At 47.8% G+C, this 17,252-nt stretch overlaps 1 protein-coding gene across 2 annotated transcripts in view; it reads right to left on the bottom strand.

The window, feature by feature from the left end:
- The window catches only part of Pvr (PDGF- and VEGF-receptor related), an 82,322-nt gene that overhangs the window by 35,175 nt on the left and 29,895 nt on the right, over window positions 1-17,252 (bottom strand). For both annotated transcript variants that reach the window (XM_050183035.3, XM_050183034.3), the window contains exon 2: window positions 534-673. In XM_050183035.3, coding sequence (XP_050038992.1) covers window positions 534-673 — 140 coding nt within the window. The remainder of the gene's footprint in view (window positions 1-533; window positions 674-17,252) is intronic.

Below are 17,252 nucleotides of genomic sequence, written 5' to 3'. Positions count from 1 at the left end.
TAGTGGTCCTGAATCAATGAGACAAACCGCATATGCCACATTGAAGTGTTGTTCAGGAGCTCACTCATATATATATATATATATATATATATATATATATATATATATATATATATATACATACCATGTGACCGGCTTCTCGCACTTCACACACATACAATTTTTTTACGCTCTGACACTCCTAATGTAATGCTAACGCATTAATAACCGCACGGCTGAGTACAAGCGCGGATATATATAATGTTCCACGAGAGGAATGAATAGAAACCCATGCAGGGCGCGCGACAAATAATCAGTGGTGTTTCATGGTAAGATAATAGGTTGGGGGGAGAGAAAGTTCTCCCAATGTAGGCAAAGAATTAGATGGGGCAATGAGATTAGAAAATTTGAGGATGCGGGGCGGCTTCGGTTCTCTCCGGACAAAGCTAGTTGAAGACCTCAGGGATAGGTCTTTGTCATGCAGTAGTTTGGATGATGATTATGATGATGATGATGATGATGATGATGATTTCAGGCGTCGCGATCATACTCACTCCGAGTGGTGGTGAATGCCAGGCCAGTGGGTACCTGCCATAGCACGTTATCCGCAGCGTGCCGTTGGCAGGAATGTCGATGTAGGCAGTGTCGATGTCCAGCTTTGGTGGCAGGAACCGAGACACTCCGGACGTCGCACCTGCGATGTCATTCACACAGACATTTTTGAGGACGAGGCTCTTTGTGACATGTCTGTTCATGTGACGGTCGCGGCATGTTTCAACATATTGCACTACAGCTAGAGCGCTGCTTCTTAGTGCGACGCTGTGCAAGCTTTGGCAAGTGGATTAGACACGTGCCGTGAGGTGTTGCGCCGTAAACATAGATAGAATGCTTGCAACAACCACCGTTATAACCGACGCGTTATTTACTGGAAATGTTTCTGTGTGGGTGCGCGGGTGGGCCAGATAATCTTTTTTGCGACCTTTCTGCGCGCTCACGTTCATTCTTCGGCTTACCGCGCACAAGCGGCGCTGGTTAACGATGCCCGGATGTCTTTTCTTCCAGTATAATTCTCCTCGATATGATCTTGTTTGCGAGCGGTTACTGCCCCTTCTAGGCTCGATCCACAGCCTCATGACCGCACGTTCTTGCCCTTACGGTACGAGGCAGCGCCGCGATGATTTTTTCTGGGGCAGACAGGTCACGATTCGGCGTCTATAGGGGCTAATCAGAATGACACGAACGTCGCCTTAAATACAGGTCAGTGCACGCCCGTTAATATTTGCATGAAGGCGCTAGCTTTCCCGACGGCAATAAAATTTGCACGATCGCGTGGGCGTATGACGCGGCTCATTCGCACGCTGCGCGAGACGCGCGTGCCCCTGTTGCTGTGTCGCTAGTACCATGCAGCGTGTTAAAGCCACAGCTGGCGGCGTTAGCATTTCAGCTGTGTGATCTAGGGCACTCTTCGCACACGCGAACCGAGGCTACGACTGGTCATTTGGGTACTTGCGCGTACCACTCGCGGCAACCAGCGATGTCAAATGCCACTAACTAACCAGTCGCAAATTACGTGAGACCGGCTCTGAAGATTCGGCCCTCCATAACTTGCCACCTGTAGCCTTGGCAAGGTTGCACCGATTTAGCAGATCGCTGGACGTTGCCTCCCCCTTGCCCCCTTTGAGACGAAGCAAATAGCTCGAGGATCGTTTTGGGAGGCAATTCGACAGGCTTGATCATAGTAAATACGAACCGGAGGCCTTGGCGACGCGGAGTATTGCACACAGCGATTGGCTGTAAAAGACCAACCGTGGAAGTCGGCAGCGGCTCCTCCCGTCTCCGAGACCATTTCACGATCGCTCTCTGTCCGTCTCTTCGCATCATTCGAGGGCAAAACAATTTACTTCCAGAACGTTAGCCTGGTCCTCGTGAGACGCGAGACGACGCGTATTCGGTGAACCACGCCGTCTCTTACTAGGAGAGCTCAGCTTCGGTGAAAGTGAGCAGCAGCGGTAACAGTAAAAGTAAAAGGAAGAGAAATATAAATAACTACACGTAAATACTACGTTTAACAATACTGAAGTCTGCGAATGAAAGGATCTCGACTGCAGTGCAAAGCAGCGAAGAAAAAAAAAACGACAATGCGATTCGATATGTTCCATCGAGAAACTGACGCGGATACACTTTTGCCAACGGAGCTATCTTTAGACAGTCATCTTCGTGCTGATTTTCTTTAGCCTGCTCTTCGACGAGCAGAGTTGTGCCTATGCTACACGTTGACGCTCTTTCCATTCTCTTTTATCAGCGCCCAAAATAACCATTCGGGGTTACCAGTCCGCGTTATCCTGAGCTCCCCTTTCTCGTTAACACTTCTAGTGCTGTTAGTTTCTGCTTGCTTCTTTTCCTTCCTCTCGTCCCATTTCTTTTCTTTTGTTAACTTTTTTTTTCCAGGAAGTCGAGCGACTTGTTTCTTGAGCCAGTGCCAGCCTCTCAATTTCTAAGCAAGGTGTCGTTCATCAACAGCAACGTCGGTCTTCCTATTGCATCCTTCTGACCGCGAGTTGCATCGTGGAGCGCAAGGCAAACGAGAGGTTTTGTCACACGCGGTAATTAAATGGAAATAAGCAAGCGTGCATCACTTCCCCAGCGCTATAAGTTGTGTGCAGCTGCTGCGGCACTAGTGGTCGAAACCTCGGGCAAACGGTGCCTTCCTTTCTCATCCCGTCCATAACGCGGAAACCTAGAACGAACTATGCTGGATTAAAGTTGGACTGTCGTTTTTGATCTGGCAGGTGAAGACTTTTCCGAATGTCTGTAGTTGCTGCGCTGTGAAAAAGCCAACAGCAAGGCCATTGTTGCGGAAAGTGTTGGCGAACGTGTTCCACATTGCGACAGCGCTCTTGCAGACGGCATTACGGAAGAGATCTTCAGTATTTTTGGGCGCAGTTCATGCAATGTTAGGAAACTGACATTACCAATCTTTCCTTTTCTTTTCTTTCTTTCTTTCTTTCTTTTAGGCAACGAAGAGTAACAGTGTCGTCGATAGGAGATCGTTCTATCTTTCACGAGAATGCGAATTTTTCCACGCTGCCCACTGCCCAACTTTTGCCGAGATTAATTAAACCCAGAACACAGCGGCAGGTCATCTACTTCGAGATCTTAATCCACAGCACTTAGCATTATCACGAGTACCCGCAATCAGCGATAAGGCAACGCTTAATTTCCCCTTATCACCGTCCATTCAATATACCCTCGTAAATTATTTTTACCGAACACTTCTTATCGTTTGCCTTGCGCAGCGGTACTTGCTGATAAGACGAACGTTAATGTACACTATATGTATGTTCGTGCGCGTCATTGGTCCGGCCCATCACCACGTTGTTACATCTTCGCCGCTGTTGCGGCCTACACATTGTTGCGCCGTTGAAAAACGTATGTCCGCAATAAACGAGAAATTATTGCCCAGTGAGGTGCAATTGTTCTAGTGTCTGTTGCCATTGTCTCTGCAGCATGACTTCGTAACTGACTTTCTGCGAATACATTGGCTTTCATTTGTCCTGTGCGTTTAGCACTGGAAGCAGTACACTCCTACCGCTCACGTTTACCCTATGCACCCATCATTTCCGTCAAACGCGTACACAAACATCCATGCGCACGCACGCATAATACATAAATACGCGCGCATACGCACGCACAACACACACAGATACGCCCGCACACGACACACACACACGCGTACATACGTATAGTAAAGACTGTATCAAGCAAAGAAACAAACGTAGGCGCTTACAAGGATTGTATGTATTCGAAGCTTTAGTACGAATGTAGTTTGTCTGAGGGCATATGTGCAGTTGCGTGTTTGTGCGATCACGGTGTCACCTCAGGCTTCACTAACGTATGGAGCAGCATACGAGGCAGCCAGCCATGCTAACGTATCCAGTTTCTCATTGAAGTCAACATCTATCTATCTATCTCCGTCTCGAACGCACTTACGGGCGCGGCCAACTGCCGAGCTAATACTGCTATATAATCTCTTCATACAAGACATGCTCGCGGCTGCTCCGCCCTTCGCAATATTCCGTCGCATTAGGCGCCGCGCTAATCAAGCCGAGTGCGCGCGTCAGCTGCGACGGCGAGCGACCAAGACGCACTCCGCCGTTGTTGTTGCGAGCTGCTCCGGCCAGACGGCCGAGCGAACTGGGCGCGAAGCCGACTCCGCTCTCCCTCTTCGCGTTCGCGCGCCGGCGGCAAGAAGAGTTCTTGCACCCGGGCGGCGGCCAAGACGCTATCGGTCGCCGTCAGCAGGCAGCGAGGGAGGAAATCCCCGCCGCGCACATCCGCCGGGGAGCCGACGGCCTGCACCCGCTGGGCGCCCGGAGACAGCCCGGCGCTGCAGCCATGGCTGTGGCCGTGCTCGGTTCGGGGCGCCGCGGAAGACGTGAACGGATGTGCGTTTCGAAGAACGGCACTTGGTCACGTATGAAAACGAACCAGTTATTTGCCTTCACGACAAGAGGTTCTGCGTTGCCTGCACGGTGCGGGCGCCGCAGTCACTGCCCATGCGCGATGTATAGTCTCGGTTGCTGGGCCCTATATCCATTTATACCGTGGTTTGTCCAGGATCCGGCGGCCGTGCCGGGCCCGGGTTTCCGGTCCGCAGTTAATTATTAATTTTGCCCGATTCTTCGCAGAATGCAGGAAAGGAAATGTTCTCGGAAAGATCCCGGTATAGTCCAGTGGGGAAAACTGGCTACTGCGTACGTATACGACGGCTAAGTGGATTTGTTACGTCGCGTTGGCACTGTATATATAGAATAATAATCGCACAATAAAGCCTCCACTGAAAGCTAAGTTTCGGAGGCTTTGCACCTGCTGTTTGTTTGCTGCCTGACGGAGAAATCCTTATTTTCGACACAATTAAATGATCAAATTAGTAAACAGCTTTTGTCATGATGTTACATTTATGTGATTTTCGGTGTACACATGCAAGAAACCGCACCAATGCAGTAATATAGGTAGAAATTATTAAAATGATGCGAGTAGAGCGCGGGAAGCTCGTAATGCAGAGCTGTAAGGAACCAAAGAGTGCTGTGACGTTGAACTTTACCAGCGATTCCCGACGAGCGAAAATCAATTTTATGCAAACTTCGAAGGCGTGCAGCCTTCGTTCCCACAAATCCAATACCACTAACAAATACCACTAACGAAGAACTTCGTCTGGTGCGCGGTTTAAAAGTCCGCACGTGAAACTTGGCAAACTAGCGCTCCGTACAGGACGCTCTAAAACTGTCGCTCCCGACGATTGCAACAGCTCGGTTGTCCTGACACCTTTGACGCAAGCCCAGCGTCGCAGGGTCGGCTTGTTGGCCGAAGTACGTACGAAGGAGTGAGGAATGACCTCATCGGAACCGGTACTGCTACGGCGGCCATGCACACAGCAGCGGCCTCTTCTTGATCTATGCCAACCCTAACCCATTATTACCGACCAGGACGCGCCCGGACGCTCGCTACACGAGGAAAACACAAAGACATTGCCTGGCTGGAACGCCCGCGAGGGCGTTTTCGCGGACACTCCCCTATCTTTAGCAGCGGCGGAGTAGAAACACTCAATAATATATCGCGCTTCGAGCGTGTAAGGACGCGCAAGATTCTTTCGTGTATTCCGCAGATCGATACTGGGGAGCTCTCCGATGTCTCCCGAGATTTCTGGAGAATACGTTTATTCCTTCGGATCGGTGCGAAATCGCATGTATCGAAAGTACGTTTGAAGGACATCGATTCTAACCGACCGGAGAAACGTGCAATCTCGCATTGAATCAATGAAACGAAGGTGCGTGTTGGCACGAGGAGGAACTTTATTGCTATACTTGGTAGGAACGACCGGAGTTCGTTGTTATCAAGTTCCTCCTGAACGAAAGATACACAAAACGCATACACAACAAGCACCCGTCTGCGTCCTTCGCGTCTATATAGTATAAACGACATCCCAGTATCGGAACGCGTTATACTGTTTTGCCATCCCAGTAGGGCATGTCCCAACACCTATATTTCAGTTCGTCGTTATCTTTCGTTCATGCATCTGCCCCAATTAGCAAACGCATCTGTGCCATTAAAGACGAAAGATAACATTCAAGCTTTTAAAGAATAGAAAAGCAGAGCATGTTCAAAGGCGCACCGTCGAAACATGTTGCGAAGACAAAACGTTGCGGCAAAATTGGCACGATCCGGTCGAGCATCGCAAGTGTCACACGTGCGGTGTACTGGGGTTCCCGACTCAAAGGGCTTGAAGAGACATCTGCCAGGGCGTTTACACGAAGCTAAAAAAAAATGGGGTCGAGCTTGTGAGTTTGGCTGTCGTGTGCCCGTCGGGCTAAAGCGTAAACGACAGCCGGTCGGAGTGACCGAATTCCGGGTTGAGCTGGGTCCAACCCGCCTGCGCGACTTAGGTTTGGTCCTAAGGACTCGCATGGCCAGGTGTTTGTAAACGCGGTCGCACGTTGTCGGCAGTTCACGGTCAGCCAATAAGGAACAGAAACTCTCTGTTTGACGCAGGCTGGGGTTGAAACGTCGACTCGCCAGAAACTACTCAACGTGATACACTGGCGTCGAAAGTTTACACGGCGGGGGTGCCGTGAAAAACCTCAACTTTGCACAGTTCAGCCACTGTGTTCTTTGGTATATTGAAGACAGTGTTTATCAAGCTTACTACAGCATACTGCAACTCTCAAATGCGTGTTTCTCGAAAATGCAGCTTTATTCTATCTTTCTTTCTTTATTTTCCAGACCATCCACCCCATATATAACTGCTGTCGCCGACAGTATATACATTTGTAAACGTAGTCGGCTAAAGCTTCCTCCGTACTGACTCAAACCTCCCGCATCGCGGGTTCAACCACGCGCAGACAAATGTGCTAGTATGCCGTTGTGCAGCACACGTATACATGAATAGCGCCTCGGCATTCGAAACGTTGCGCATATATGTTCTGATAGATTCCGCAACACTGTTCCGCTTACTTTTGGTCCCATCTGTAGATTGCTTGAGCGAAACCGCACTTTTGTTGAAGTGTTCAGTGATTCGGTACACGTACCCCAGCGGCAATACTAGCAGGTAAAGACGTGGCTCGTTAACTACAAATTTATGTAATGTGCATCTCTATTTGAGGCCACGGTGTCACGATGCAAGCGAAAGTGCGTCCAAGCGATGAGGCGAGCTTGCCGGCTATTTTGATGAGGGCGAAGTGAGGTAGAAAAGAAGAATGGGTATCTCGTTTACATTGGCTGAGCACATTCTCTTTTATTTCTTTGTGCGGATATTACGAGGCTGAAAGCGTAGATTGACCATTAAATTCTGCCACTTTCGTGGCGTGGTGGAAAATGCACTTAAACAGGAGCACTGCCCCACTTGGCCCGCATAAGCAAGGAGGAAATGACTTTTTTTTTTTTTTACGTTCGTATACGAAAGGAATTGCTCCACAGCGCGTTTTAGTGCACATGGCTTCAACTGCTCCCCTTCGTACATAGTTGTGCGGCGGTTCGCTAACGGTGAAAGAGTTTTACGACATCAGGCAGTGGATTAAAACGCACGATACCCGAGCTAAAGGAACGAGATTCAATTTTAGATAGGGAAGGAAAATTAGCTGGTACAATACACTTAAAAGAATTTTTTTTATGGCCATATTGTAGGGCATCACAATTTTCCAACTAGCATACGGCATAAGCGTTTTTTTTTTTCTTTAATTTATTTCAAAAGTCCGAGCTAACCAGATCTGTGAGTAGGCGGTACCAGCGCACGGACGTATTGTCGGTCGATCACAAGAAAGAAAGAAATTCACGTGGGCCGCTGTCACCTATCGTTTGCGCCGTAAGGGCGCCTTCAGAATCACGTTCAGAATGGGCGCCTAGAGGCGTTCGTTGTGTCGTACGTCTCACAAAAACATGCTCACGCGAGTAAGGTGCCCAATGTCCAAACGCTATGCACCAATGAACAACGGAAGTGTTTAAGCTTCAACCATTGCAACCGACGATTTATAAGGCACGAGCAACGCACGCGCTTTGTTGCGTCCTGAGTGACGTGGCTATCTGGCCGGGCTACTGTTGGCAGGAACGTGTCAGAGCGGATGTTTCTTCGACCGGAAATGCGCGCGCGCGCTCGAGAACAACGATTTTCGTCGAGGATCGCGCTTCCGGCGGAACAAGACCGTCCCCTCTTCCGGGCTGTTGGGAAAGAAGACACCCTCGTGAGCTGCGCATGCGCGCGAGACAGTCGGAAAAGTTTTTTCTTCCACGAGTCGAATAAGGGGGGCAGCCAAGTTTTGTATTTTTTCTTCCTGCACCTTCCTGTGTCACACCGGCAGCGCAGAGCTGTAGGTATACACAGCTCCGCGCCGGTGAGACGCACCCGTAGATGTTCCAGAAAAAAGAAAGGGCGCTGTACCTGCTTCTGTGTACAGGGTTCGACCCGAGATCGATGTCACCGACAAGCAGGAACATCCTCTGTCCCTGTTGTTCTAAACTTTCGCACTATAGAAGATTGCAAAAAACGCGTACCCGGCGTGCGGAGCCGCGTCACAAACGTCGAGTTAACTTGATTTACGATCGATCAAGAATTTTAACGAAACGTTAGTTCTGTTTCACTATGCATTCGGAACATTGCACAGATGCTTGTTTGTTTGTTTGTTTGTTTGTTTGCTTGTTTTGGCAAACTGATTTTTTTAAACCCTGAAAGATAGAGAAAGAGTAAAAGTAAAAGGGTATACCAGAAGGTTAACCAGTCCATTGACCGGCTTGCTAGACTGCGCTCAAGAAAGGGGTTAAAGGGAATGAAAGATGATGGACGGCAAGACGAAAGTTATTGAAAAGAGAGAAAATGGGAAAGGGGCTGCACACAAGCGCGATCCAGCACGCCTCGACTATTAACGGCTGTCACTAAGTCAGACGCGTCGTCGCAGTCCGCCGCCCTTCTGTGCTGAAGACATATAGTGTTTCAGGGTTCTCTCCTGCAACGAGGGGCGATTGTCCAGTCTATCCGGCGCAGTCGAATGCGCTTTTCCAGGAACACTGAACATTGTGACGGCCGTTACCTTTGTGTGCATCGTCAGACAAACGTGCGCGTTTCCTCGTGCTACGCGATTTCGCGCGTATATAGCGCCCCCGCATTCCAGAACGTTCCTCCACTGAACAAACGCTGCACCCCCGCTCAAGATGGCAGCGGCGCCTACCGACAGAAGTGGTCACTGTGCTTCAACGACGCTGCACGGAAATTATCGAGCAGCGCAGCGTATATTTTAGTCGAGGGGGGGGGGGGGGGGGGCTCTGTGTTCAACTCGATGGAGTGGAGGAAGAACTTGGAGTCGAGGATCGTTTCAGTATAAGGGAGGGGGGGGGGGGGGGGGTCTGACCCATCACGTGTGCCCGTGAACGAGGTTAGAGGTGAATATAGGATGGTTAAGTAGAGGCAGCTCGTTAACTGCTCCGCGTGGCAGAAGACCAATGGATGTTTGTAATGACGAAGCAATAATTCGAAATGGAACAAACAAGTAGGTGCGCGCAACGGCCATCAGAAACTGTCGTCACACATGCGGGCACACAATTTAGTGAAAAGGATCAAAGTGTACACGAACTGAGGTACTAACGTTTCGAATTGCGGCACAGTACTTTGACCGCTTTCGTGGTAGACGCTAAGTTTTCGAGAACGAGGCAAGTGAAAAAATAAAAAAGTAATTCCTTTTCCTTTTGCGCTGACTCAGTCGCTGCAAAGCAAGCCGGTTTTTCCGCGGAGTCTGCTGTCCCCACTGCGACGTACACTTATATGTCCGCGCGGCAATCTCGAGACTGAGCCGTGCATCCTGAATGGCAGGGAACCGGCAAGGCTATTCTAGTGTACGAGCCCGCTGCGACATTTTGTCTATTTTTGCGATAATCTCCTCGCAAGAAAGAAAAGCGAATTGCTAGTAAGCTGGAAACACCTGCGAAATTCGGAACAGGTGAACATAACAGGAAAAATCGATGGAACGTGATATTATCCTTTGATATGGAACGCGATATTTCGAAAGAATAAAGGAGGCGACAGGAACTTCTTTCAGAACCTCTTGCGAATGTTTGTGCTACTTTCATCGAGCCTATTCGCCAACAAGTCCAGCAAAGCATTCTGCTAAAGTCTAGCGCTATAATGTCTAACTCCAGGCGCAGGGCGGATAGTACTCCAGGCGCAGGGCCTGTGTCGGATCAACAAGTTGGGCTTCCCTCCCAAAAAAATGAATCGCCGGCATTGAAGGGGTTCATTTTATCGAATGAGTTTCTTCTGCATTAATTTGTCTTTTTATCGAAGGGCTTCCTTTTCATATTGCGCTGAACTCCGCCACCTTCGGTTTAGTGTGGAAGAAGCCAACAATGTTTATTGGCTTCTTATGATTTGACTAATAATAATCGGGCCCATCGGTTTCCTTTCTTCTCGCTTATTACATAGTGAAGGGTCTCGAAACCGGCAGCTTTGATGCCTTCAGGTAGCATGTGTGGGTTTATTGACCAGTTGCTTTCACCCTAAAAGTTCATTAACGACGTTACGCCTGTGGTAGATAGGATGTTCCACATCCACTGCCATGGCCGTGAGTGGTGGCGCTGGCTAACACTCCCGGTGTTAGTTCTTGTAGACAGAAAAATTGCTCCAGAAAGTGGATGGAAAACGTCGCCGCGGTAGCTCAATTGGTAAGAGCGTTGCACACGTAACGGGAAGACGTGGGTTGGCGTCCCACCTGCGACCGGTTGTTTTCTCATCCCCTTTCATTTCCACTTATTTATAATTTGTCCAATTCAGTTAAGAACTACAAATAATTTTCCCTATGCTGTCCTTGGTGCCATAGCATGTTGGCTTCTGATGATTTGAATAATAATAATCGGGGCGGCCGGATTTCGATGGGGGCGAAATGCGAAAACACCCGTTTACTTAGATTTAGGTGCACGTTAAAAAACCCCAGGTGGTCGAAATTTCCGGAGTCCTAACTACGGCGTGCCTCATAATCATAAAGTGGTTTTGGCACGTAATACCCCATAATTGAATTTTTGCTAATAATCGGGGCCCTCGGTTTTTTTTATTTTCGCTTATATATATATATATAGGAGGGACGACGAAGTCAGAGTAAAGCAGGCGATCGCAGGGTCGGTCTCGTGTTGCTTGTTTCCTTCACAGTGTGTGTGCGTGCGTGCGTGCGTGTGTGTGTGTGTGTGTGTGTGTGTGTGTGTGTGTGTGTGTGTGTGTGTGTGTGTGTGTGTGTGTGTGTGTGTGTGTGTGTGTGTGTGTGTGTGTGTGTGTGTGTGTGTGTGTGCGTGTGTGCGTGTGTTAAATCAAATTCATAAACGCAACACGCACGACAATCGCCCAAAGACACAGCAGTAAAAAAACCTAGATTAGCGTCCACGACCCCTTTCTATATCTTTCTTCTTTGTTTAATGGCGGTGAAGAGAAATGTTTGCGCATTGACTTTCCGGCAATCTAACCTTACCGAAATCAGACCACTGGTGCCAGGAGCTTGTCCTATGAGCGTGCTCCGAAATAAAACGTTCTAGTCGTTGATAAAGCACTGCGGGAATCACTAAATCTTCTAAAATGAACAGGAGCACTCAATTAAAACAGCCGTAAGCCAAGAAACCCCAATTACAATGATACCATGCATCGTATTGTTTCGATAGCACAAGCTCACACGATTTTATTTGGCCCAATGGCATTATATAACGTGAAGATTGCTAGGCTTGTGTATTCTTAATAGGTACAGGCTTACACTCCTTTCTTTGTAGGCCTGCGCTGAGAACCAAATGGACAAACAAACAATATTTTTATAAAGTAAGCATCTTCATCAGTCTTTCCACAGGTGACTCATAACAATATACGCATTTTATGTTATTCTTCTTGCTCTTAATTACAGTAATGATACTATTCAACACCTGACGCCTCGCTGCATTATACAAGGTTTATGCTTTCCAACGCTTTCGCCGAAAACTTCCCCGCCAGATTGTGTTGCATATTAGTCGCATACTGACCAATGTTTCCGAATGCCTGTTACAATTATCACGCGATATCTTTTTTTTTTTTACAGATTGATGATTGTGATAGACCACGAGCCTTGAAAAAAAGTGCGCTACGCCCCGGAAAGCAGTTAACAGCTTACGCATTTTAAACCACGTTTCCGATAAAAGTTTCCACTAACCGTCCGCTGCAGCGCGGCTACTGACTTTGCTTGCGGAGACGAAGCGGGCGAAAAACGACACGCTAGAGCGCGCAGCAAATCTCTTATAAACACCCCCCCGCCCATGCGCTGTGTGCTGCGCGCGTTGGCGAAGGTTGCGTGGGGCGTAGCAGTACATCGCATTTCGACGCCATTGCAACACGCCCCCAATCCGCCCCACGCAGAGGCGGCCGGCCTCGTCGCCTTACAGGTACTGCCGGTCTGTATACGCGAGGATACATTCTTCGCGCCGAAATGGAAACGTCTTTCGCTGACCTTCTGCGCTTACATCTTCACTTTGTAGGCGCCAGAAATAAAAACGAAAGGAGGAACATTTCCTAACGGCAGCGACGGGGGGAAAAAAAGGTGTTTTCAAGGTAGGGTGCACAGATCCTCGTCGATTTTTTCGCAACGCTTTGCAGTAAGCGAGCAACTGTTTCGACTTTTATGTTCTATCTGTCTTCATTACTTTAGTCATTATTTTGCGCTGACCAACGTTTGGAATTTGTCGTATATGGCTAAACTTAAGGGAGAAAATGGCATCACCGTTGGTGCCAGCTTCGTACAAACTCATTCATTTAAAAAAAGCAATACTGAGGTGCTTGTATGTATTATAGGGAGTATTTCTTTTTTTATTTTCTTCAGATGATTTTTGAGCGAGAGCCTTCAAATTGTCCTGCGACGACAGAGGCTTCACTTATATCAGTGAAACAATCTTTTTTGTTTTTCTTCTTTTCATTCTAAGAGCGCATCCGCTCCGTGGAATGGAACATAGTAGCACATACACCAAACTGTCCACGTGTATGCTGTTCACTGAGGAGTGATGCCCTTGAAAACAGCACGGTGCTGGGGAAGTTAATGCCCCGATCGAACCCGACCAATTTTCTGGGGAAAAAGAAAAAGAAGAATGGCTCCCGAGATGGGCCTCCTCGGTTACGTTGCTCGCCGCTTCCGATGAACTTGGCCATCCCGGCGATCCGTGTTTTTTTTTTTTTTTTTTTTTCGTCGTCGGCGCGGTATGGCCCCCGAGCTTATAAGGCTTCCGCCGCGCGGCATACGGTGCGCCGCGGGAAAATACCCGCTTGCACTCTGCTGGCCTCCCACTGGGAGATACTTCGAACGCTCCGAAAGGCCAAAGTGCAGCCGATGTCAAAATTTCGTGTCGCGTACGCTCTTGTTCTAACAAGGTGTACGAGGGTCACCGGCATCCATTCTATAGGTGTCTGGCTCTCCACAGTCCTTTCTGAGTGATTCTTTGTGAAAGTGGCTGGACGCTATGGTACCGCCCCCCTTCTCCCTTCGCGTCGGTGCCCGGAAAGCTCGCACGTGTTATGTGGCTGGGCTAAAGCGCGGGGCGTCTACAGACACAGAAGTCGATCGATCCTCTGAGCCGAAGAATCTACAAGGCGCCCCGAAAGTAAATCGTAGATGGTTAAGTGACATGACCGCGCAGGTCATCGTGCGCGTCGCCTGAACGAGGAAGTGGAGAGGCATCCTGCTTAGCGACAGCGCTGAGAGTCCGGCAGCGAGAGAGACAGAGGGAGAGACAGCGAGATAAACAGAACGGTGTGTTCAAATATTAGCCATGCACAGCAGAACGGACACGTGAAGGTGGTCAGCAAATAGCCATGACGACTGCACTTAACGTTGTGAGTTCTGATCTACGCAGTCTAATCAGACGCGATATTTACACTATTATAGGGGCCCGAGCACGTGGGCTACTTTCCGATCTTACTTTGAAACCCTAAAATGAGAGCAAAAGGTTGCGATCCGTTGATGTCAACCGACACGACCCTCAATCGATTTCAATATCTCTCAAACGTCGATTTTGATAAAACGAGCCAAGTTATACATTAGCGTACGTAAACATGCAACAATGACGTTTGTGTACAGCTTGCGAAAATGGAGTGACCAACCTTTTGAAGCAGGGATCCGAGAAATGACGTTAACACAGGCGTAGAGTACGGTGAAAATATCGCTCAATAGGCAGTGAAGCTATCGCAAGTGTAGACGGCTAACGCGAATGCAAGGCTATAGGTTCTAGTGCGCAAGAGGATCGGAACCTCTACGAGTCATTTGCGGAATCTGAAGCGACCACGCGATCTTTGGCGAAAAGTAGCAAACTCGGTGAGGTTGTCGCGAGGATACGATTGTATGAGATTTTGTCTCACGCCAGATTTTCGCCACTGTTCACGCCATATTTTCCAACCTTTCTGATAGCATACTCTAGAAAGTTATCAACGCACTTTTACCGCCAGGATCAGACCGAAGGTGAAGTTAAAGCACTCTATACCTTGTCACAAATCGAAAGCTATACTAGGTAACTAGCAACAAGAAGTCGCATGTTAAACTGTTCTTGCTGCACTAATCACGGCTATAAGAGACGGAAAATAAGACTTCGTTTGGTCCATGGCAGCAAGTGCCCCCCCCGGATGAAGAAGAAAGCGAAACGAGGAAAGCGTGCTTTTATTTGCCGCAGGCATTTCGTGCACTCTGGCTGAGCTTGCATCTGCGATGCTCTTAGTGCTCTGATGTGATTTATTCGTTTCACCGTTTTCCTTTAGCGTACTTGCTTGTTTTTATTTCTTCACGTTCTTCGCGGCGTGAGTTTATTATTGACGCTGTTCGGATAGCCAACTGTTTCGCAACCAATTGTCTCGTGTGCTCATTATCTGAACAACTTACAGTTACGACGAAGACAAAGACAACCATGACCTTTTCTAAGTTAGAGGCTTCCAAACAGGAATATCGTATTTATTTATTTATTTATTTATTTATTTATTTTGGCTGGGCACCTTTCTTGGTTGGTTTCTTTTTTTCATTACATGCATAACAAGAACGAAACCGGACGTGTTCTTCTCAGTAAAAGCTTCACAGGACTACTGCGTCTTCCATAATCGTAGAAAATCCGGTGCCTCTGGTAATCATAATGTGACCCTGCAAACTTCTTTCCTTTAAAAGCTTGCTACAAAGCGTTGAGCCTCAAAGAGGTCTTTTACCAAGAGAAATGTACGCTTTACGCCGATTCAAGTGCGTTACATTAGCGGAGCCATCGTTTAAAGAACTCTGAAGTATATTTTTGAACTACTATCTAGACAATCAACCGCTCTAAGAGCACGGTTATCAGACCCTTGGAGAGACTGTAAATATAGTTTTCAGGCCACCCAGGCCTCACTTGACTTTTTACAGAGTACGGGTTCGGTATCTAGACTTTGACTGGACCTACCCGTTATATTCTTTATCTTTTCCCTCCATCCTTATCGTTAGCGATCTTGTACCTCTTTCTTTTCATATTCTCCTTCCCTTTTCCCCTACCCTTCTACCTGCCCTCCGCGAATGTGGCTCAAGGGATATAACTTAGGCAGACTTCCCTGCTCCTCTTATCATTAAATTCTCCCTCACAAACACACACACACATGAGCATCCCAGAGATTTTCAAGCCCGCCAGTATCTACCCAGTTGGTCCTTTTCTAGCGAAGTTTTCAAGTAAACGTCATATTCTTCAAGGACAGCAGTAAAATTAATGAAGGTAGGAAAAACTTGGAACAATAGCTCCGTCTCAAAAGTCAGGAACAGAACGAGAAAGGAGTTCTTTATTTTAAACAAAAAAAACTATATTCCATCAAATTAAGGCGAATCGACTAAAACGTTCTTACCGACATTTTCCACGGCCTTCCGTAAAGAAAGCTTACACGTGCGTCCGCAAATCAATCAGTTCTAGAAGATTATCCGGGGATTTGATTTGATCCCCTCTTCCGTTTACTCTTTCTGTAAATAAGTTTCGGGGATTTGTTCGGCTTCACGGGGATGCGCCGCTCGGGGACCAGCCAGACAGGAACGGTGGACCGCACTCGCTGCTACGAACATCACTGGGGATTTCAGTCTATCGGGATCCTTGTTTTCATCACTGTTAAAGGTTTACCGCTACAAAAAGTCAAAAGGCCCTTCGCGTTTCTATAGTCATTTCCAGTTCAGGGTCTTAGTGTGCTAAAGATGAACACAACATTTCAGTTCCCAGCCTCCTTAGCATCGCTTTCCCCTGGGTTCTAATTATACGGGCTGGACCTCCCCGTCCCTGCGTCCGTGCAAGTACGCACTTAAAAAGACATACGACAGTCACTAAATCTTTCCGGTTATTATCCATATCGCCGCGGGGGAATAGAAAAGCCAATACTGTTTTCGAAGTACCGTGCTGGCAAAGAAAGTAGCAATCGGCCCATCTCACGTTACTGTTGCAATATAAAGTCCACAATGTCGTTTGCTTTATTCGCATTCCTTACGGATTATTTATTTAGTTTTCAATAAACAATATTTAATATATCACGCGTAAGTATATCTTCAGTGAACATGCGATGAACAATTGCGATGTCTTGAAAGCGATTACATTCTATTGGAGCTTCGTGCGCAATATCGTGAATAATTTTGCCATAGCGAAACAAAATCTCATTAAGTGATGCAGGTATTTATTGGTTGCATCCAATAATAACATGCCGTAGCAGCAAAGATATTAAACCTCGAAGCTTTCAAGCGGCAGCATAACGCTCTTGGACTGTGATCTCGTTGTGTCCGGGTGTCATGCTCCGTTTGTGTTGTTTTCTTTTTTTTTTAGCCAAGGTCACATGCCACCCCCGCCCCCTTTAACTCTCGGCGCATCAGTCTCCTTTCTTTTTTTAATCCCCCATCTCCTCTCCTCCATGCAGGATAGCCAACCGGATGTCCGCCTGGTTAACTTCCCTGCATTACCCTCTCTCTCTCTATCACTCTCTCTCTCTCTCTAAGAGCATCAGTTACAAATTGTCGGTAGTAGAACAGTGTACACAGCTGATACTACTGGTGATGTCGCAAGGAGTAGACGAAAAGCAACGCAATGCTATTCAGAGTTCGTAGTTTTACGAAGACGGGAGAGCAAGGACAATTCGTAACAGCCTGCAGCTGGCGAAAGATGGTGAGCAGCCGTTACGCTAACAGGAGTTGACTATTAAGTTTCAGTGCAGACGAGCGCGAAAATTTTGTGCGCACTCGTCAGATGAGGCTGCAAGCTCGACCGACGACTCCTAT

The sequence above is a fragment of the Dermacentor andersoni genome, chromosome 4 (genome assembly GCF_023375885.2).
Source record: "Dermacentor andersoni chromosome 4, qqDerAnde1_hic_scaffold, whole genome shotgun sequence".
In the NCBI taxonomy this organism is placed as follows: Eukaryota; Metazoa; Arthropoda; class Arachnida; order Ixodida; family Ixodidae; genus Dermacentor; species Dermacentor andersoni.
The sequence above is the reverse complement of the archived record's forward strand: the minus strand, read 5'-3'. Positions and strand labels throughout refer to the sequence as shown.